The 22990-nt window shown below is 38.7% G+C and overlaps 1 protein-coding gene across 2 annotated transcripts; it reads left to right on the top strand.

Annotated features, from left to right (window-relative positions):
- The first annotated feature begins 160 nt into the window (after nucleotides 1-160).
- Nucleotides 161-22990, top strand: RIOK3 (RIO kinase 3). Of its 2 annotated transcripts, none has more exons than XM_044243275.1 (13): nucleotides 161-397; nucleotides 7970-8085; nucleotides 8691-8836; nucleotides 8930-9037; nucleotides 9248-9357; nucleotides 10777-10920; nucleotides 11480-11607; nucleotides 17318-17515; nucleotides 18788-18947; nucleotides 20447-20527; nucleotides 20619-20708; nucleotides 21582-21689; nucleotides 22436-22990. In XM_044243275.1, exons 1-13 carry the CDS (start codon nucleotides 335-337, stop codon nucleotides 22541-22543), a joined length of 1560 nt encoding a protein of 519 aa, XP_044099210.1. In that variant the 5' UTR covers nucleotides 161-334; the 3' UTR covers nucleotides 22544-22990. The 2 variants fall into 2 exon arrangements, with proteins under 2 accessions (XP_044099210.1, XP_044099212.1); XM_044243277.1 differs by lacking the exon at nucleotides 161-397 and adding an exon at nucleotides 758-851.

Below are 22990 nucleotides of genomic sequence, written 5' to 3'. Positions count from 1 at the left end.
GACGCCAGCTTCGCTGGGCACGGGCGACTCCGATCATAACTCTGAGCCAGAGGCCCGGGCAGCCCGGGCCGGGGGCAGCGCCGGAAGTAGGGGGGCGGGGAAAGGAGGCAAAATCGGGAACCCCCGGCGGGCGGCCTATCAGAAGCCACGGTCCCAGCGGGGTGGGCGGAAGAGAAGAGATGTAGTTCCGGACGCTGCCGCGCCGCCATCTGTCACCTTAGCTCCGGCACCAGCAGCTCGTCGCCCCAGCCCCGCCGCCTGTCTCCTCGGCGGAGGCTGCTTCCCGGTCCTGCCACTTGTCTGCCCTGTGTTCGTCGCTGTCTTCTTTTCCAACATGGATCTGGTCGGAGTGGCATCGCCTGAGCCCGGGCCCGCAGCGCCCTGGGGACCCAGCAAGGTGAGTGGTGGTCGGAGCTGACGCACCTGTCTTGATCACCCGGGTTGGTCCTCCCGGAAAGCCCGGAGAAGGTGGCAGGCGCCGAGGCGTCTTCGCAGGCGACTTGGGGGAAGTTCTGAGCGGGACTTTGGCGACCTCGGAAGGTGGGGACAGGTGGCAGGGTTGCCCGGGGTGGGATGGGAAAGGTGGGGAGGGCGGCCGGAGCTGCCAGTGGCCACTCCTGGCGGGTTGGGCTCTCTGCGCCTTGATTTCTGAACCTCCGTAGCAGATATTGGGCAGGGCTGGCTTAGAGACGTTGACGTTTGAGGGAAATCAAGCACGATCTTGTTTTTCACGGGCCAAGTGAGTCAGCCGAATGGAGCCCGACGGGAAGGTCGTTTTGGCAGCTGTTTCCTTAACTTGACAAATGCAGTTATCCGAATGAGGCAGTTTCTTGTTTTTGAAACGGTAAAAGGTAAGTCCAGGCGCACTTTTCTCCCCCAGGCTAATACTCGGGGATACGCTACATATTGTAAAAACAAACAAACAAACAAACCAAAAACGGTTATGAATTCTCATTATCTGCTTGGCTTTAACGTTTAAGCTTTTTCCTGTAATGACCAACTGTTAGGTTTATTTTACATTTGGTTTCTGGTTTTCAGGCTGCTCCTTTGCATGATACTTTCATCAGAAGGATGAAAAGACTTCTGCCGCTGTAGCAAGGGTTTGCTTGAAAGCAAGAGTGCTTCAAGTGGGATGTTGTGTTCCTCAAATTAAGGTTGGAAAGAATCCAACTTTTATGGCTTTCTAATTGTTTTTCACATGCTGTCACGGAACATTTGTTCCGTTTAAAGGATCACTCATTTTATTAGATCTTTAAGCTAGGCCTTAACAGGGAAGAGAGAAATATTTGACTACTAAAAAGGAATTTATGAAAGTTTAATTAAAGTTAATTTTATGAAAGTTCTCATACAACTGTAGGGAGAACTTAAGATAATCCGTTGGGAAATATGGTTATGTCTTCATGTTATTTTGTGTTATTTCTTCTATTAAGCCTTGTTTACAAGGCCAAGATCAGTAGACATAAAAAGACAAAGTCAGTAGCCAGATATTAATAAATGTATGCTTTACATGTTAAATTCCTCCAGTTAAGCACCCCAAAGGATGGTAAAAATGTCAAATGAGACAAACATTGGTCAGAATACCTAATGTCAGAACAAATTTCACTTACAAAGCTAATTCAGTAATAAAATGCTTGTTATTAGTCATATTTTCATTTTAAGTATGCATCATCAGAAATGAAAATGGCATTTTCATCATTCAGCAACAACAACAGAAAATACTGGGGTTTATTGATGTTCTGCTGGGAAGACAGCATTTTCACAGTCCAGACAATTAGATTCTACAAGTATCTCTTAATGTTTTCCTCCTCTAACCTCTTGGAAGACCTAAGTGTTTATCAGAGACTTCATGGATGAGGTGATTTGAAGAAGACCTTGAAAAATGGAAAGAATGTTAAAAGTCCAGCGATTCTTAAAACTTTTTGGTCAGGACTGTTTTAAATTCTTAAAAAAATAATTGAGGACCCCAAATTGTTTATATTGGTTACATCTGTTGATATTTGTCATATCAGAAATTAAAACTGAGCTATTGAAACATTTTTATTTAAGTGATTTAAAAGTCATTATGTGTTAATATAAATAACATTTTCATTTTTAAAGATTTTATTTATATATTTGACAGAGATCACAGGTAGGCAGAGAGGCAGGCAGAGAGAGGAAGGGAAGCAGGTTCCCTGCTGAGCAGAGAGATCCTGACCTGAGCCGAAGGCAGAGGCTTTAACCCACTGAGCCACCCAGGCGCCCCTAAAAAACATTTTTATATGTTAAACATCCCCCATTTTCCAGAATAAAAAAATTAGTGGTGCAGTTTTGTGTTTTTGCAACTGTCTTTAATGTCTGATTTCTTTTAAGATTTACTTTTTTTTTTTTAAATAAACATATAATGTGTTATTTGCCCCAGGGGTACAGGTCTGTGAATCACCAGGTCTACACACTTCACAGCACTCACCATAGCACATACCCTCCCCAATGTCCATAACCCCACCACCCTCTCCCAACCAAGATTTACTTTTTTTGAGAGAGATGAGAGAGAGAGAGAGAGCAAGTGAGAGAGAGCGAGAGCCCACCGCCGCACACAGGAGCGCGTATGAGCCGGGGGAGGGAGAGAGTAGGAGGGAGAAACAAGCTTGGGGATCCATCCCAGGACACCAGGATCATGACCTGAACCAAAGGCAAACACTTAACTCACTGAGCCACCCAGACGCCCCTAATGTCTGATTTAATAGAAGACCTTTTTTCAGCCTGTCGTGGTATGTTTTATTTGAAGTGTATGAAGAAAATCCATCCTCATGGATGCATAGATTATAGCAGATATAATCAAAGATGGCTAATAAAGGCATGGTAGATGTACTGAGAACAAACTGAACTAATCTCTGAGAATGAACATTTATACCCTAAAACTATGACCTTAGAAAATTTTGGAAAATGCGAGAATATTCAAATACACATTCCACAAGCCATCAGAGTGCTGTTATCAGATCTGTTGTAGACTGGAAAACTCCACTCTACACTCTTGAGAGAGCAAGACTGGAAAAGACAGAGACTGTCTTAGTACAAAATAATTTTGGTCTCACAGACACCCTGAAAGGGTTTTGGGGACCCCTTCCCAGAGTCATGGGGTACCAGTTATAAAATGCCAAACTGCTGTTATGGACAAAGAATTTTAGTGGATATTCCAGGAATGGAGGATTGGCAAATTGTGGAAGTGAGGGAATGTGTAGCTCTTTTGGCAAGAGAACTGTAAAAAAATGAATGCGGGGCGCCTGGGTGGCTCAGTGGGTTAAGCCGCTGCCTTCGGCTCGGGTCATGATCTCAGGGTCCTGGGATCGAGTCCCGCATCGGGCTCTCTGCTCAGCGGGGAGCCTGCTTCCTTCTCTCTCTCTGCCTGCCTCTCCATCTACTTGTGATTTCTCTCTGTCAAATAAATAAATAAAATCTTAAAAAAAAAATGAATGCATAGTACTCCTCAAAACTGTCAAGGTCATCACAAAAAAAGTCTGAGAAACTCACAGCCAGAAGGGGCCTAAAGTGGCATGATGACTACAAGTTATATGGTATGCTGGATACATATGATCTAGAAGTAGGGAAAGGACATTGCAGAAAAACCAAGGAAATCTGAATAAAATATGGACTTCGGTTAATAAGAATACTGTATAAATACTGGTTCATTAATTATGGCAAATGTACAGTACCAACACAGGGGAAACTGAGTATAGGATATTTGGGAACTCCGTTACTTTTGCAATTTTTTTTATAAATCTAAAACCAACATTAAAAGTTTTTAAAAAAAAAGATTAGTGTTGTAGACCCAATAGACCCAAATGATGTTTTCCAGAGACCCTTGTCTTGAGAAGTGAAATTACGCACTTAAATATTTTACCCAAAATTATATCTTTTAGTTGTGTGGGCAGAAAAGAGACCTTCCTGTGGGTTGTGATTCTCTTGACTTGCTTCAAGTTGAGGACTGAATTTTTATTATTTTGTGCCTCCTTCATATTTACTGTTTTTTATTTACTTGATTCTTCCCCACAGTTGTTTGCACAATGAGTAGCTAGAGGTGCATCTTTAGGAAATACGAGGAAAGGGAGACAATATCCCTCTAATCTGTAGCCAGCCTGGTGTTGAAGAATGTGGTCGTAGTAAAGAACTCCAAGGAGCAGAGTTCAGTGGTGGATTTTCCAGAGGAGAGAAAAACAAGTCTGATCTCAGACGTCTTCAGCAAACAGGAAAGAAACAATCAGGGAGCTGGCTATGGGCTTCATAGACTTCATTTAAAGCAGAATAACTAACTGGGTAGGACTGTGTTGGGCTTCCCATCAGATCTTGATGACGTGGGGAGTTTATGCTGATGAAGGGAATAGTGGGGAATGACACTGGATAGTGAAGATTATGGAGGGCTTTTTTCCCTATCTCCTTAAATTTATTATTATTGTTTTAACATTTAACAAAGAGTGTTTTTGGTTTATTGAGAAGTTACATGATGATGACAGAGGATTCCTCTATGTGTGTCTTCTGGTGCCCATTCATAGGAAGAGCTCCCAATAAATTTTCTAAGGCCCCCTTGGGATGGTGAACCAGTCATGCCCATAGAGGATTGCACCCTGTCTGGCAGCTGTCTCTCATGTGGCCCAAAAATTTTTATGGAGGGCCTTTGACTGCTATTTTGAGGAATTTATATTTGACTTAGAAGTTTGGAAGTTGGCAGCCTTTGTTACCTTATTTACCTTTACCCATGCAAGTTGCCCTGGTGTGAGTTGGCCCAGCTAAACTGGTCAGCAGAGGTACAAGGTACAGCTCTGGAGTACAAGGCTCCGAGGAGCAAGATCAGTAGGAGCGGATGATGAGGATGTCTTGGACCTCTCTGGTGGTCTCTATGTGTTTCCCTTTCTGGCTCAGTCTGTCTTGGATGTAGGTCAGTCTCTGCCTCAAAAGAACAGTCACTGCTTGTCAATTTTGCCTCTTCTGAGAAGTTGCCAGCTAATACTTTATTTAACATCTTAGTAAAATTGACTGCTAGCAAACAACTAGAAGCAGCATAAGTAGCTGGACAAAGGGGCCGACTTCAAGATAGAGAAAGGGGTGTTAGAATAGTAGGGGTGTAGAAAGGCATCAGACCTCTGCAGCCTGGGAACAGCCTGGCAGTTCCACGAACTATTTCCGGTATTTCTTTTTAGCACATGTTATTCAGTGCCTCTTTATGTCTGAAGCTCTATACTGGGCTCTGAGAATGAGAAGACCTGGCCCTTCAAGGGGCTCATGTTGTATTATAGCTGGTACATTAACTCTAATAGAGTCACTGGTCCCACATGTAAATATATTTGCACAGTGGTTTGGGAGCACAAAGGCAAGGTTCTGATTTCGTCTGATGAAATTGAGAGAGCCTTGGGGAATTGGCAATGCTTAATTGGAGGAAATAGAGGAGGAAGAAAATCCAGAGAGTAAAGCATGTGTAAAGGCATGGAGGGGTGAAAGCATGCCACAATTAGCATATAATTTTTGTTATTAGAGCATAGGGTATGTATGGGCTGAGACTAGAAAGATAAAGTAGGGCAAATTGTGAAAGGCGTTCATTGTTGAAGAATTTGGATTTCATACTGCAGGCAGTGTAAAGGTTTGCTTCTCATGTTCCAGGACAAGATGATTAGGGAAGAAGTATAGCAAAATGCTGAGGGCAGTCCCTAAGTTCTACTGCCTTTGTTCAAATCTAGGCACTACCATCTACAGTGTTATCTTGAGTTAAAAAACCTCTCTGTGTCTCAGTTTCTAAGTCTATAAAATGAGGATGATATTGTACCTATGCAGTGGTTATGGGTCTCAAATAATTTATGTAAATTATCCGTATTAGGCAAATGATTAAAATACAGTGACCCAGTGTTGTCTGTTACTCTGTTGTCATTACAAAATGTGGTTGACATATCTGAGTTAGAGAACACAGCAATTTGCCTTTTGGAACCTGGACTTTGAAACTGATCAGACCAGACATTTCTAGGTAAGGGGTTAGTAATTTGTATTCTACCTAGAGGATTCAGAGGGAAGTCAGCAGAAGTCATTGGCCAAGGGATAGCTGTATTCTCCAGATTACGGAGAACTTCAGGCTTCTAGACCTCAAAATCCTCATCAGGAGAATACTCAGTTGCACTTGAAGATCTAAGTGAATGAAAGTCATACCAGACCTTGAGAAAGCCTGCCTTGTTTTCTCCACATCTGGCTTTCTGTGAGGCTTGAATAATTGTGCAGTAGGCTAGTATAGGTATGTACTGGGGACTGGGTGCATTTCATTAATCTCAGGATGAGACTAGATAAAACTTGATTCTGATTCACTTAGGCATAAATATAGTTATCATTTGTCACCCTTCAGAGTTTCATCCTAACAACCTGAACCAAGTAAATTCCTGAGCCTCAGTGCTGTGGAACCTGAGCAAGGGTGGTAGGCTAGCTAGAGGATCTAAACTTGACTCAAAAGTTTTGTGACTAAAACAGACATCATCATATGCTATATTCTAGATTCTAAATTAGACACTCAGCAATGGTTAAGGAATGAGTTTGAACTTTATCCTAAAGTCAGTGGGAAACATTGAAACAAGCTGTAGGTAAGGAAACCGAACTAATCAAATCTGCATATTATAAAAGCTCTTGTGCTATGGTGTGGAAAATGGAAACAAGCAGAACTAGAAACAGAAAGATTAGTTAGGACTCTCTTATTAGAGTATCCCAGTGATAGGAGGGTGATACCTTGGGGTAGAATCTTAGGAGGGAGAGAGAGAAGGCTGGGTCAGTTCAAGAGAGATTGAGACATATTATTCAATACTAGTGGTCTTAATCACTAAACTATCAAATGTAGTTATTTGCTGCTGCTAAGTAAAGTTTGCCCTCTCAAAAATTAGGAATTGTGAAATTTACAGTTTGTATTTCAAGAGGGCTGAGATCGTGTTGTCATTGAGGAAGGCCAACTGGCCTATCATCCAAGAAGCGTCTCACAGAATATTGCTTTGTTATAGTGGTATTGTTTCAAGACTGTTTCTCAGCTTCTAAAATTCAGAAATGCAGTTTTTGTTGTCATTGTTATTTTTGTTTTAACATATCCCGGATGTCTTGAGAGTGGCTGACATATACTTTACACGTGTAGAAGACTTACTCCTTAAATTAGAATGAGGTGTAAGTTTTAAGTGTGTTTTGAATTGTGCTAGTTGGTGTGATCTGTTCCTAAAAGAGAATCTACAGGGGCATCTGTTGGTGGGGCATGCAACTGGCTCTGTCTGTAGAGCATGCAACTCTTGGTCTCAGGGTGTGAGTTCCAGACCCACATTGGGTAGAGAGATTACTTAGAAATAAAGCATTTGAAAAAAGAAAAAGAATCTACATGGGAAGCCAGATTAAAAGCAGATTATTTTATGAGCATGGAATCAGAACAAGGGTATTACGTGAACTAATCAGGCAGTGGGGTGATGCTGTATATGCACGAGCCTGATGTTCCTCCTCAACTAAGAGACACATCTATCAAACGGGTTATCAGGTTATCAAATGGGTTAGAATGTGCTTTTGACAAATTCAGTGATTTAGTTTACATTTATCTTTGATTAGATGTGAGCTGGGAGATGTTTTTTACTTTTTTTTTAATTTAGAGAATTATTTTTTTATTAGAGAGAGCACAGGAGCACCTGTGTGAGCTGGGATATGGGTGTGGGAGGAAGGAGAGGGAGAGAAATCTCAAGCAGACTCCCCTGCTGAGCATGATGTGGGGCTCAGTCCCATGACCCTGAGATCACAACTTGAGCCGAAATCCGGAGTCAGATGCTTAACTGACTGAGTATTTTTACTTTTCAGTATTTTTACTTCTCAGATAATTTCTCTAAGTTGATAATTATTTATTTGGGGTTGATTTTTTTAATTCTCAAAAGATAGCCTGTTTTCAAGTTTGGAAGGTACTTTAATTTCACGATTATGAATTAACCCCTCCCTTTTCTTTAAATAGTGTCCCTGGGCTACCCCTCAGAACACAGTATCTTGTTCCTTGGCTGATGTGATGAGTGAACAGCTGGCTAAAGAACTGCAGCTAGAAGAGGAAGCTGCCGCTTTCCCTGAAGTTGCGTAAGTAAAATTCGTGAAGAATCGAACAGCATTTTATGAAAGTTTTAGGATCTGATTAGCGATTGTCCTGGCCAATTTTTGATTTTTGATTAAGAAACACATTTTGAGAAATGATGCAGTAGAAAGAGCGCTATACTGGGAGCTCACTGATATTTGAGTTTTGGTCCTGATTCTGTGATTAGTTGTCAGTACTGTCTTGGGAAGACCACTCTGTTCCTCTGGGTTTTAATCACTACAACAGTTGTATCACATGATCCCCAAATTAGCAAATAGTGAAGTAGGATACAGTTTTGAGCAAATGTTTATATTTTATCTTTTCATCCATGTTATCTTTCCAGAACATACAACAAATGAGGTTGAGTCTTAGTTTAGATTAGAGACCCTTTAGCTTTCTTGTGCAGCTCTCTCAATCCTAGTTGGTGCTCTCACAGGTGCCTGACATTGGTCACAGAGCAGCTGGACAGAAGGTAAAGGACATGATCAGGTTTTTCCCATTGCTTCTTCAGCATAATTTGTAACAGTGAAAAGGCACTCCTCTCTCATGGTAGGTAGCATCTGTTTATACAAGAACATTATTTTGGTTGATGTTGCCTTATTTTGAATAGTGTCACTGAAGGACCATTTATTACTGGAGAAAACGTTGACACTTCCAGTGACCTAATGCTGGCTCAGATGCTACAGATGGAATTTGACAGAGAATATGATGCACAGCTTAGGCGTGAAGAAAAAAAATTCAATGGAGATAGCAAAGGTACTATGACCTTATTATGACACCTTCACTGGGTGGCAGGAAATGCTTGTAACATGCTCCTAAATAAATCTTCACCTATCTTTGCCTTTTAAGTTTCCATTTCCTTTGAAAATTATCGCAAAGTGCATCCTTACGAAGATAGTGATAGCTCTGAGGATGAGGTTGACTGGCAAGACACTCGTGACGATCCCTACATACCAGGTATCGGCGCTTTTATTTTCTGGGGTTTGGGGTAGGATAGGGACAGAGGAAGACTAAGTTTTCCAAATGCATCCTTGTATTTTATATTTATCTTTGAATCTCATTTGGTAATTTACTGTTAGGTTCAGATATCTTTTCAGACAATATTGAATGCAGCAGTTTAGTCTTTGCTACTTTTACATTAACTTGTCTTGTCTTGATTGCCTTTAGCAAAACCAGTTCCTACTCCCAAAAAGGGTTTTATTGGAAAAGGAAAAGACATCACCACCAAACATGATGAAGTAGTATGTGGGAGAAAGAATACAGCCAGAATGGAAAATGTAAGTTACAGGATGTATTATCTCCGAATCAAGAGTTTTATTGATATAAGTTAAAAACATGGGATTCTAAATATATCTTACCAACTCTACTTCTGTAAAAAAAAAAAAACTTTAACTAATTAAAAAAATAAATACAATATCTTAAATTTCTAAAAATACCCTTCATAAGGATAGATCTAAAGTTCTTTTAGATGATAATATAACAATAGCATGAAAACTCAGCCACTAATGAGAATGTACTTCAGAATAAAAATCTACAACAGTATTAAGATTTTATTTGGTTTGATTGGTTTGATTTGCATGGATTCTAAAAATTAAATTGTTCTTATGAAAGGTAGAGTATTTATTTTTCAGTATATTACTTTCTTGGGTAGCACCCCTACCCAAGAAACAGATCAGTGGTGACTAGGGGAAAAGAATGGGAGAGAGAAGTACTTTCTACTATATACCTTTTTATATTTGTTGAGGTTTTTAATTCAACAAATTCAAATCTTGTACCTTACCTACTCCTGCAAAATCAGAAATAAAATGTAATTTTAAAAAATTTTTAAAAAGAAAAATTAGCATTCTTCTCCTTTATAAAGCTTGTGGTTAATAGAAAACATTTAGACTTTAGAACACAAATACTTGTTAAGTAAACTTATTTATTTATTTATAATTTTTTTTTTTAATGCTTTATTTTTTAAAGCAGTCTCTACACTCATTGTGGGGCTTGAACTCGTGACCCCAAGATCAAGAGTCATGTGCTCCACTGACTGAGCCAGCCAGGTGTCCCGTAAACTTATTATTAAATTCTAGAAATAGTCGAGATCTGACTCTAGAACAACCTCTCCAGTAGAACTTTGTGTGATAATAGAAATGTTCTGTATTCCATGTTAATTAATAATGACTGTATTTGGCAATTGAGCCCTTGAAATTTGAGTGATGCAATCAAGGAGCTGAATTTTTAATTTGATTTTAATTTATTTAACTTGAAATATCTACATGTGGCTAGTGTCTACCATATTGGACAGTCAGCTCTAGAACGTAATTGTCATGGTGTGGACATAGCTTGTTACATTATTCCACTCCTCAAAAATAATTATAAAATTGTATTTCTTTGGTAAGATTTGGGGTAGTCTTCAAAATATAATGTGTCCTTTGTCTAATGTAAAAGCAAGGTGCAGAGCATATGCTGAAATACCTTAGTTTTTAGATGTGATTCAGTATTTTCTGTGCTTTTCTTAAATAGCCTCGCTCTCCTGTTTGTTTTTTTAGTGAATTATTTTATTTTTTTCTCTGTAATACCTATGGGTTCTGCTTTTGTAGCCTAATCATTGAGTAAAAAACCTGTTCCAAGTTAAGACTGATCTGGTTTTTGTTATTACCATCCCCATTTTAAAGTATTCAGATGCTAATTTTTTTTCTTCTTTTTGGCAGTTTGCACCTGAGTTTCAGGTAGGAGATGGGATCGGAATGGATTTAAAACTATCAAACCACGTCTTCAATGCTTTAAAACAACATGCCTACTCAGAAGAACGTCGAAGTGCCCGCCTCCATGAGAAAAAGGAGCATTCTACTGCAGTAAGTATTCTTACATTTTTTTCTTTGATGGAAAGTTCATATTAGAAAACTTCATATTTGGGCAAAAAACAAAACTTGATGTCAAAACTGACATTTTAGTGGTCATAATTAATATGAATATGAATGTTTTAAGATTTTTAAAAATCATTTCTTGTTACATTACGACATTTATAATAACTTAATTTCTAATGTCTTAAATTAGTAAAGATAGTACTAATATCTTGAGAATAAAGTAATTTTTTAAACTTTAAGAAAAAAAGTCTAATAGTAACTACAGTAGCAAAGCTATTTAAAGTTTGAAGATAAAATAAGATTTTGACTAAGAGCCTGATTTTTAATAGTTCTTTTAGATATTCACTTTCATAGGCATTGGAGTTAGTTATAGAAATGAAATCTATTTTGACAGCAGTCTTTTAAGAGCCTGTTATATATACATCTAGGTAAATTAAATGATAAAGGTAAAAAGTATATATTTTGAATATACTAGATACTAGAAATAGCTAAAAAATTTTTTTGTTATTACCAGTCATTTTCATTTATAGTGCTTTATCTTTTGCAGGAAAAAGCAGTTGATCCTAAAACACGTTTACTTATGTATAAAATGGTCAACTCTGGAATGTTGGAGACAATCACTGGCTGTATTAGTACGGGAAAGGAATCTGTTGTCTTTCATGCATATGGCGGGAGGTAAATGAGCAAAATGCAATACCATTGTGTCAATAATATCTTAACCCCTTCTCCCCATATAAATGGGTTTATGCAGAATCAGTGCTACCTGGCAAGCAGAGTAATTTAAAAAGTGTTGAAGAAAGTCTAGACCGTATAAGGACATATGAAGAAAAACAATCCTCCTAATCTCATCATCCAGAGATAATGATTAATCAATTTGTGTAGACTCCTTCAGTCTTTTTTCTATGCATATATTATTTTCTACATTATTGTAATCCTGTATCATACAGGCTGCTGTGACAGAGCAAAATTTGCAGTTGCGTTTGTCTCAAAACCCATGGTCTTTACACTTTGGGGTCCTTTAGCACGAGGTTGAGGGGGATATGCTTAGATCAGTTACTGATTCTTGTCCTCGTAACTGATCCTTTAAAAAGTACTAACTAAATAATGCTTGCATCATTTATGGAGCATCTTGTAAAGATCTTACGCTGTTTAGATCTTACCTGCTTCATTTTTTTGAAGAGGAGCCTGTTTAGAGAATATGCATAAGCCAGGAATGTGAAATCATCTGGTCATTTGCTATTGAGGTCAACCAGCAAGGCTTACTACCTCAGAGATTCCTTTACCTCAATAATGTTTACAGACAAAAATGTTAAAGTAGATTCCAGAATTATTCTAGCTCTTTTTAGGTTCAGAAGGTATTTACTGTATACTTAAGGGGATTTAGACAATTATTGGTTAAGTTCTTGCCTTTGGTTTTCTTTCTTTTTTTTTTTTTTTAGCCTCTGGTTTTCTTAATTATTTAGTTTCCCTTTCTAAAGCTTTTTTTTTTTTTTTTTTTTTTTTAAGATTTTATTTATTTATTTGAGGGAGAGAATGAGAGAAAGCAAACATGAGAGGGGGAAGGTCAGAGGGAGAAGCAGACCTCCTGCCAAGCAGGCCCTGATGCAGTACTCAATCCCGGGACTCCAGGATCATGACCCGAGCTGAAGGCAGTCACTCAAGCAACTGAGCCACCCAGGCACCGTAGTCTCCCTTTCTAGATGAGACATACATGTGTAAACATATATCGAATTAGACTGTTAAGTTTCTGAAATGAAAAGGATATGAATGTTAGTATAAAATAGGTGAACATTTTTCAAGTTGTGTCATCTGGAGCAATTTACTAAACTTTTTTAAAAAAACTGACCCTTATTACTTCATAGGATTTTGTGGTGATAAATGAGATCATATTTGATAATGACTGGTATATGGAATTTTTTTTTGTATATGGAAATTTTAATAAATATTTATTTTTCCCTTTAAGCTTTAACCTTTTTCCCTTTAACCTTTAAACTCTTCCCAAATTTCTTTTAAGGGTTCCCTAAGACCAGGCAAATATAACTCAGTAGCGCAAATTAAAATGAGAGATTACTCATGGTAGAAATTAAAACTCTACAGAGGGGATTAAAATGGAAAGTAGCCTTTTTATCAACTCTCATCTCACAGATCTTTTCTTCAAAGATAACCACTGTTAACAGTTTTTAGTTTAGTCTCCCCGGGAATTTTTATGCACATATCCCTAAATTTGTTTATACAAAAGAAATGATTCTCTCTGTTCAGCATCTTAGTTTTTCAGTTAATAGATCTTTCCAAGCTTATAGCATCCCATTTTTATAGTAGCATATTATGTTACTGGGCTTATGGCATAGCCAGGAGGAGAACATTATAGCAATAACTGTTATGGTTGATAAAAGATAATTACATAATAGAGTATGCAGCTAAGAATATCCTTGTACATCTACTTTGGTGTGCTTTTGCAAACATACCCTTAAGCTGAATTCTAGCTTTGAAATTACTGGGGCACAGACTCTATATACTCTTTTTCCTTTTTGTTAAACAGTAGAAGGCCTCAATGAATGGAGAGTACCAGCTGGCTGTTGTAGCAAGCAGCATATCTTGTTTTCTTTTATTTATTAAAAATTTGAAAAAAATTTCTTATGTGTCACACCAAAGCTCAAAATCTTTAATTCGTGTTTATCTTTTAATTATAATGGTAGGGCAAATGCAATTTCTCTAGGAGCTAGTCAGATCTCCAGGTTGTTGTGCATTCTATAAATGTCAGTAGATACTGACAAATTGCCCTGTGAGATCTAATTTATGCAGCAGTATGAACCTATTTCCCTCATCCTCATTAATACTTATTAGTATTATCAAACTTAATTTTTTTTTGGTCAGTGTAAAAGGTGAAAAATAACCATTTTGATATTTTGGTGTGTATTTATTTGTGATTAAGGTTTTACATTTTTTTTTATTGGCCATTTGTATTCCTTTTTCTTGTCAACTGCCTTGTTTATCCTTTGTCTATTTCCTGTTAAGCTTAATGTTACTTTGATATAGTGAATGATCTCTCTTTCTTTCTGGTGGAATTGGTATTGTAATCCATACTTGGACATTTGTAATTTAACAAAACTAGAGAGCACTCGGTTTTCTACAAGTTTTTTAAAAGTAAATACTTTAAAAACTTTGCTAGTTTTCTATGCTATATAACAAATTACCACAGACTTAGCAGCTTAAAACAACACTCATTTATTATCTCACAGTTTCTGTTGATTGGAAGTTGTAGTGGGCATTGCTTAGCTTGGCTCTCTGCTCAGGGTCACATGGCTATAGTCTGGGTGTCGTCTGGGTTGCATTCCTTATGGAACTGTCTCTGCTTTCTTGTCGGCTGTCAGGTGGGGCCTGCTCTCAACTTCTAGAGGTCCCTGCAGGTGTTGGTCATGCTGCCCTTTCACACAACAGGTCACTTCAAAACTGGCAGGAGACTCTCTCCCTCCAGTCTGCTAAGACTGAGTCTTAGACATTGGAATATAATCCTGGGAATGACTATACCATCACCTTTGCCATACAGTGTCAGCTACTCGAGGGAGTGTCTGTTCCACCCACACTTGAGGGGAGGGAACTATGCAGAGTGTACATACCAGGGACTGGGACCTTGGGAGCCATCTTGGGACTCTGCCCACCTTAACACTGTCTGGTTTCTATCACTTTCAGGCTGGCCAGGTAATCAACAATTACTGGAATAGTAACTTGTGCTTTATCCCTGAGCTCATAGAATGTACTTCCTCCCCACCCCAGCCACCTTCCAAGACAGTAATAAATAAGCAAAAAACATCAGATATGTGTTATGGTAGTTAAAATATGGTGATGTCATAGCAGCTGGTTCACTGCTTTTTATTAGTAGGACAGGAAAACTTCTCTGAGAAAGTGACATTTAAACTAATATTTGAATGACACATCTAGGGTACAGTGTAAAGATCAGGTGGAACATTCTAGACCAGAAAACAGCTAGTGCTAATGCCTTAAGACAGGCACAAACTTGGTATCTCTGAGAGCCTATAAGAAAGGCAGTACACTGAGAGCACAGTTGTGAAAGGGAGAGAGGAGGCTGGAGAAGTAAGCGGAGCTTAGATCAGTTAGGACTTTAAGCCAGGGTAAGGAACCTGCTTTTTTAACAGTAGTGGGAACCAAAGCTGTGATTTGATTTTTGCTTTGCAAGATTATTCAAACTGCTGTGTGAAAAATGAATTATAGATAAGAGGGATAAGAGAAAAAGCAGTAAAGGTCTATTAAAAAGTTATTGTAGTAGTTTAAATAAGAGAGAACAGTGGCTTGGAATAAGGAGATGTGTGCAAGTGAAGAATAGGAAAGATCATAGGGAAGCAATTTGAAGGTAAGAGTCAACAGTGTGTGCTGTTGGATTGAATGAGTGTGAGAAGTTAACATTCTGGCTAGAGCACCTGGGTGGTGCCATTTACTGAGATGAAAGTGTGAAGAAAGGCAGGTTTAGGGTGCAATTAAAAAGACTTGTTTTGACATGTTAACTTTGAGATGCCTGCTAGGCATCCAAGTGATGTCATGTTAGGGATCAGGTAAATGGGCCTGAAGTTCTGGAATGTTGGGACTGAGGGTAGAAATGTAGGAGTTATCTGTATATAGAGGATACAATTTTTGAAGATTTATTTATTTATTTGAGCAGAGCAGAGAGTGAGTGAGTGTGAGAGAGCATGGGAGGGTGGAGCAGCAGAGGGAGAAGCAGGCTCCCCACTTTAGCCAGGAGCCCAAAGCGGGGCTCGAACCCAGAACCCTGGGATCATGAGCTGAGCTGAAGGCAGACGCTTAACTGACTGAGCCACCTAGGCACCCCTGTATACAAATGATATGTAAAGCCATGGGACTGTGGGGCACCTGGGTATCTCGGTTGATTGAGTGTGCCTTCAGCTCAAGTCATGATCCCGAGTCCTAGGATCAAGCCCCACTTTGGGCTCCTTGCTCACCAGGGATCCTGCTTCTCCCTCTTCCCACCTTCTCATGCTCTTTCTTGCTATCTTTCTCTCTCAAATAAATTCTTTTAAAAAAGTAAATAAGTAAAACCATAGGGCGAAATGAAATTTCCCAGCTAGAGAAGACCCAATAGATTGGAATACTCCAACCTCCTGAGATGAACTGGCAGAAAGTGAAAATATGGTACAGAAGGAAGGGGTTGAGAGTTTGAGTCATATTTTGTCTTCTGGAAATAGAGTTCTTTTCTTTGCCAGACTAACATCCTTTCACATATTTAAAGGGAAATACTTATTCACACTCTCTCCACCATGTTTCAGGCCTTTTCAGTGGCTCACTATTGAGGGAGCATTACATTAGCATCCCAAGTTTGCCCCATACCTCTGAGCTCTTCTGCCCCCTTCTATCCTGATACTATCATTGACTTGATCCTCGTGCTATGTGTCAAGCCCATGATGATTCCTACCACCTTTAGGAATACATCGAGGCTTCTATTCATGTATCTGCCTCCGTCCTGTCCCTTAGCTCTGATTTCTTTCATTTCCCCTTTCCAGCTAGGTCTTAACTATAGTGTTTGTTATTCCTCAGACGTGTCCTGTGGTTTCCAACTCTGCTTTTGTTAATACTGTGCCTGTACTTGTTCATGGCCTACCCATTGTTCTGGCTCTGGTTCAGTTGCCACCTACATCATGAAGCCTTGTCTGGCCTTCCCAATCCAAAGGGACCTGTCCTATTCATGTACTTCTATTCTCTCCTGCCCCTCCTTGCATAAGGGGTCCCTCCTTGACTCACCTTTTTTTTTTTTTTTTAAAGATTTTATTTATTTATTTGACAGAGAGAGAGAGAGAGATCACAAGTAGGCAGAGAGGCAGGCAGAGAGAGGGAGAAGCAGGCTCCCTGTGGAGCAGAGAGCCCGATGCGGGGCTCAATCCCAGGACCCTGGGATCACGACCTGAGCCGAAGGCAGAGGCTTTAACCCACTGAGACACCCAGACACCCCTTTACTCACCTTTTTATCTGTTAGAAGTGAAAGAGACATTTTAAAAAGCTGTTCTATTTTTTGCTTTTATTGAATTTTGCCCATAAACCATCCCAGGTAGATTGTAGCCTATTTTAAAGTATGTGTGTCTTCATTGTTCCTCAGGTTTGATTTGATTGATAGTCATTAAGTGAAGATTATATTATGGATTATTGAAAACTCGTTGACAATTTATTTGAAAGTATTTTATTTAAAAAAACAAATCCTAAGGTTTTATTAAGACCCAAAATTTAAATCTTAAAAAACCACTAAAGCTTGACATTCTTAGAGAAGATAAATCTACTTTTGTATCATAGAAGTTTTATTTTGAAATTGTTTTATTTATAAGCTGGCAACTTACACTGACTTAATTTTCTTTCTTCCACTTAGCATGGAGGATGAAAAGGAAGATAGTAAAGTTATACCTACAGAATGTGCCATCAAGGTATTTAAAACAACACTTAATGAGTTTAAGAATCGTGACAAATATATTAAAGATGATTTCAGGTTTAAAGATCGCTTCAGTAAACTAAATCCACGTAAGATCATCCGCATGTGGGCAGAAAAAGAAATGCACAATCTCACAAGGTAAAGAAAATCATTGTGCTAGAAGTTATCTAGGGTTAAAAAAAAAAAAAGAAAAAGAAGTAATTATTGAGGGTAATTACCTTCTTGTATCTGGCCTACTAGCCAGGCAGAAAAATCCATGCTTTCTTTTAAATTCATTTGTGGAAATTATGGAAGGCCTCGAAATTCTAGTTCAATGAGGCTTTCTATAAGAAAATATTTCCTGGGTATAACGTGAATTTATACCTTTAGGATGAATAAGTCAGTTTCTTTTTTCTTCCCTCAGTAAAGTTTGAGGGTAGCAAAGTCATTTTCTGCCGGAGACATTTTGTCATATGTCTACATGCTGTCATTGTTCAGCTTCCTGTTAAGCTTATTGTAAATTATGATTTGCTTTTTTTGTTTTAGAAAATGTTTATTACATCTTGTGTTGTTAATTTGGTGGGGCAGTCTGACCAGTCAAATTGCATTTTGCTCTAATTCATTAGACTAGGGTCTCAATTCTCTAAGCAGAATTTATCAAGGAATTTATCAACCAAGTAATACAGTATTAATCTTTCTCAATAAACCTTCTGTATCTTAATCTATTAAATGCTTAATTTTTGTTTGTTCTAAAGATGTTTGCTTTCAAATGTAATTATCCATATTTATTAGTTGCAAAATTCTTCTAATTAGTAGGACTTGTAAGTAGAATAGTTTCCTGAGAGGTCTTGCTGCCCTTCAGTCTCTTTTCTGTGCTTTTGAGATTTCATCCCTGCCTTTCTTAAAATTCTTCAACAGCTTCTATAGTCTTTAGTGTGAAGTTCAAAGGCCTTCTCTGATGTGGAGCCCACCTGTCTCTAACCTCAACCTACACTGCCCTTCCTCCAATTTAAGATCCAGCTATGTTAACTGACATACATTTCCCAAATGGACACTCTTGAATGCCTCTGTCCATTTCACAGGCTGCTTCCAGCCCTAGACCAGCATTTCCCCACACTGTCTTAATGTGGCTAATTCCTCTTCACCCTCTTTTTATACTAAGCCTTCCTTGATGCTGTGTGCTCCTGTAGCTCCTGCCCACACCCCTGCCAGTGGGTGTGCCACACCGTGACTGTCTCCTCACCTGTCTGTGCCTACCAGCAGTCCATGGCTCTGTGAGGGCAGAGGCTGGGTTCTACCGGCTCTGCCTCTCCCACCCCCTGGGCGGAACACGGTGCCAGCTCATAGAAGGCGCTTGTTAGCTATTTGTTGAATAAGTGAAATATTCTCTCCTTCTGATTTTTACGTTCTTAATTATTTCTTTCTGTGTAGAATGCAGAGAGCTGGAATTCCTTGTCCAACAGTTGTACTACTCAAGAAACACATTTTAGTTATGTCTTTTATTGGCCATGATCAAGTTCCAGCTCCGAAGTTGAAAGAAGTAAAGCTCAGTAGTGAAGAAATGAAAGAAGCCTACTACCAAACTCTTCATGTAAGTTGCTTTTTAAAGCATTTGTGTACCAACTTTTAAAAAATATGTTGTCTATAAACCTTTTAAAAAAGTCCTAAAATAGTACTATTTTAAGTTAATAAAACAAGGACAAACTGAAGTTGTGACAGAATGTTAACATTGAAGAGTTGTCTTTATATCAATGTGCTACTGTCCTCCGTCACTTAAGAAAAATCATAGAGCTAAGGAGCTCGTGAGGCCTCATTGGTTAGCATTAGTGACATGAAAGCATGAAGCTCTTACTCATGAAACAATCTGTTAAATAAAAATTGACATTTCCACATATGGCAGATGTCCTGCCTCATTAGTTTGTATGCCTTATTGAATGTCCTAGCTCTTAACAGCTAAGAAAATGCCTTTCGTTAGGAAGTTGGTGGGAGCAGATTTAGTCCCATTGTAAGAGTGATGGTAAAAGCTGAAGATGGGAGGGAGTGGTCTCTTGTATGTGCACAGGTCTTAGAGCATGTCAGGAGTCTTGAAGCCATTTATGCTTCGGGACAGCAACTGAATTGCATCTGAGGTCCTTCCAGCTTAAGAAAATGTTTCTAAAACTGTCCTTCTTCTGTAGTTTTGTTTTTGTTTTTTTTTGGGGGGGGTGTTGTTTAAGTAAACTGTACCCCCAACATGGGGCTTGAACTCATGAGCCCAAGATCAAGGGTCACACAGTCACCAAGTGAGCCAGCCAGGGCCCCGCCTCTCTAGTTGTTTTGATTGAATAGCGGAGAAGCCTCTGTATTTTTTACGTGGTCTCTTCATAAAGTGCTCACATTCTGCAGTAGCTTATATGAATATGAAAGTGTTATCCAAATAATTTTTAAAGACATTGCTAGGGAAGTAATCCAACTTCCTCTGCTTCCAATAGGAAAACACTGAAAGGAAAATCAAGTTCATTTTTCTGGCTTCATTGGCCAGTGGGGTGACTGGGGAAGAGATGAAGTAGTGCTGCACTTTTCCGATTTGAGTCTATTTAGGCTGAGAAATAAAACATTAATGCTGATTTCAGCCATAAGAAATCAATAATGAGTATATAATGCCACATAATTTGTAAGACTGTCTTCCCCACTATGTTTGGCAGGAAGTACTTTTTACCTTATATGAAAAGATGAAAAAAATTTTTTCACCCACTTTTATTAAGGGAGAGTGGCTTTTAGATCCTCTGGTGAGTGACCGTAATATGGCTGCTTTCTTACTCTGTGGGGAACCAGGTCTGCCCTTTGGTCTCCTGACCTCACTGTGGTCACATAGACAAAGAAATAGAGTGTCATACTCATCCCCTCCATTGCCTCAGTGTTCCCCCACCCTGCCTGAAAACAAAAAACAAAAAAGAGCTCAGTCTTAGACTGTCCAAAGTAAAGAGGAAATATGTTCTTTAACCTACTTTTGCTTTTTCTGAGAAGTATTGGTGGGCATAGACATTTCAGCTGCATAGGTAAATTGGAATGGTTGCTCACGTCCTAACTGTCTGCCTTGCCTCCTCACAGTTGATGCAGCAGTTATACAATGAATGCACGCTTGTCCATGCCGACCTCAGTGAGTATAACATGCTGTGGCATGCCGGGAAGGTGAGGAGCACATTTTGTTAATGTTCACACACAAAATGACTTGATGTAGATTACTGAATGTATACTGAACGTATGCTCTGTGTTTAAATAGGTCTGGTTGATTGACGTGAGTCAATCTGTAGAACCAACCCATCCTCATGGCCTGGAGTTCTTGTTCCGTGACTGTAGGAATGTCTCCCAGGTGGGCATGTAAACTAATACATTTTTTTTAATAGGATATAACAGATTCAAATATTTTTCTCATCCCTAAGAAAAATAAGATGGTTATATTCTTAGAAATTGAAGGAAGGGTTTGGTTATCAACTGCTTTTGAGATAAAGATACAGAGATCAGTTAGTCAGATTTCATTTTCAACAATAATTTGATTGCATGCCTCACATTTGGGCTATTGAATTTAATTGACAAGGGAGTGAGTTTTTGGCTGCAGATATTTAAGCAGTCAAGTAGACATTTGATACATGCACAGTGCTTCGAGTGAAGCTGGCATTAGCAAGCCGGTGTGCTCACTGCCATTGTTATTACAAATAGTCTTTTAGTGGTGCTGTCTCTGATCACTGATTTCTGTGAGGTAAACAGATGAGGAAAGGTGAAACACATAATCACTGAGTAGGGTCACATTTATTTGTTATTTCTAAATGAAATTGATTGTTTGCAGTAGATTCAGATAAGAATGTTTCTTCTAATGATTGAATAACTTCATATTGGAAATAATTTATGAACCTACTTGAAGATTTTAATTCATGGGATTTAGTGAATATTTGAGTATATATATTCAAAGCAATGCCACCCAGTTTTATAGATACCACTCATTTATAGCTATGGAAGGTGCGTTGTGAGAAATTAAATCCAGAAGGCAGCACACATGTGGACATCTGAAGAAGACAAATAGCAAGTAGAACTTGAGCAGCATAGTTAAACTTGAAATGAGAAAATCTGTGGCTTAAAAATCATGGAAGGAATTCACTGGTATCTTATAACTATACTATTCTCTGTTTTTTTGTTTTCAAGAGAACCTTGCTATAATATCTCCTACTGACTTATATTTCTTTGCTAGTTTTTCCAGAAAGGTGGAGTAAAGGAAGCCCTTGGTGAACGAGAACTCTTTAATGCTGTTTCAGGCTTAAACATTTCAGCAGATAATGAGGCTGATTTCTTAGCTGAGGTAAATTTTATGTGCATTTTACTCACCTTGCTAATGGAGAGCTGGATGGAGTAGTTAGCTGATAACAAAGCGATCACACACGTTCCATGCCTTTCGGTGAACAGAGAAAGTTGGCCGTGGTCATCCTTACAAATGCCTAGTCATTATAATATGGATCTACAGAACCATAAAAAAAAATCTTCCAACAGAAGAGTTCTCTTAAAATTGAACAAAAACGAAAAAGTGAAATAGCAGCTAGTTATTCACAACAGTATACCAAAGCAGAGAATGATTATAGAGTCTGTTCCAGAACTCCTCAGTATGATTTGAATTTGGCCAAGCTGTGGTGGAACCTAAGGGCAGAGGAGAAGTTATAGGAAGATGGTAAATCTGATCTCTAGCACAGTACAGTTGCTCTGTGGGTAAGTGTTACTACTGTTGTTGAACCAATGTTAGAATCTGCTTTTTCTTGTTTCCTGAAAGCTTTATAGGTACATAGTAGGACATGTGATCCTAGTTGCTAGATCAATAAAGGCACTAAATATTGACCTTGATAATACAGTCAAGTAAAAAACATACACGTATGCATCACCTGTAGTACATGTCTGTGAGACACTGTAATGTGTGTCACACACTGTAATTCTAATTTCAGGCCAGCGTCCTTAGGATTGACCTAGTTTTAAGAGCGTAAAAATGCCGGTTCAATCTAAAGTATGGTTTCTATGAACTAAGATTTGGCAAATGGATTCAATGTATTAATTTTATAGATAGAAGCTTTGGAGAAAATGAATGAAGATCATGTTCAGAAGAATGGAAGGAAAGCTGCTTCATTTTTAAAAGATGATGGAGGTCCGCCAGTCCTGTATGATGAATAGCACCAACACCCACTGCTTTCATTGTTAACACAGTGGTGACTGTCAGCTGCCAATGGCAAGTGAAGTTGTGGGAGACTTGAAATACCAAAACAGAAGGAGTGTTCAATGGTGCTTCTGTGCTTTTTTTCCCCTTGTAACCCATATGCCAGATGTGTGGAATTTGTAGCTCAGCGTTGGGAGAATAAAATGTCACTACCTCTCATCTTATGAACAGGATAATATAATTCTTTAACAGCTATAGGTTATCTACCTGAAATCAACCTGGTTTTATAGAATTCGTGGTATAAATTGTTTTGATGAGAATTTTTAAAACTTAGGTAACATTTCCAAACATGGGAGGAAAGGATGGGTGTGTTTACAAGGAAGGCTTTTATTACAACATAGTTGCTTTTTTTCACCTCCCTGTTTTGTGTTACAGCTTTCCTCAAATATTTTATTAGCCTAAAA

The sequence above is a fragment of the Neovison vison genome, chromosome 3, assembly GCF_020171115.1.
Source record: "Neovison vison isolate M4711 chromosome 3, ASM_NN_V1, whole genome shotgun sequence".
Classification (NCBI taxonomy): domain Eukaryota; kingdom Metazoa; phylum Chordata; class Mammalia; order Carnivora; family Mustelidae; genus Neogale; species Neogale vison.
Note: the sequence above shows the minus strand (reverse complement) of the source record. Positions and strands in the feature narration are given on the sequence as shown.

What these genes read in the sequence shown, in the direction of transcription:
- RIOK3 (XM_044243275.1), top strand. Translation starts at nt 335, where the DNA reads ATGGATCTGGTCGGAGTGGCATCGCCTGAGCCCGGGCCCGCAGCGCCC. An exon ending in ATTCAATGGAGATAGCAAAG is followed by an intron (nt 8,837 to 8,929) that starts GTACTATGACCT and finishes TTGCCTTTTAAG; the next exon opens with TTTCCATTTCCTTTGAAAAT. An exon ending in ACTGTAGGAATGTCTCCCAG is followed by an intron (nt 20,709 to 21,581) that starts GTGGGCATGTAA and finishes TTTCTTTGCTAG; the next exon opens with TTTTTCCAGAAAGGTGGAGT.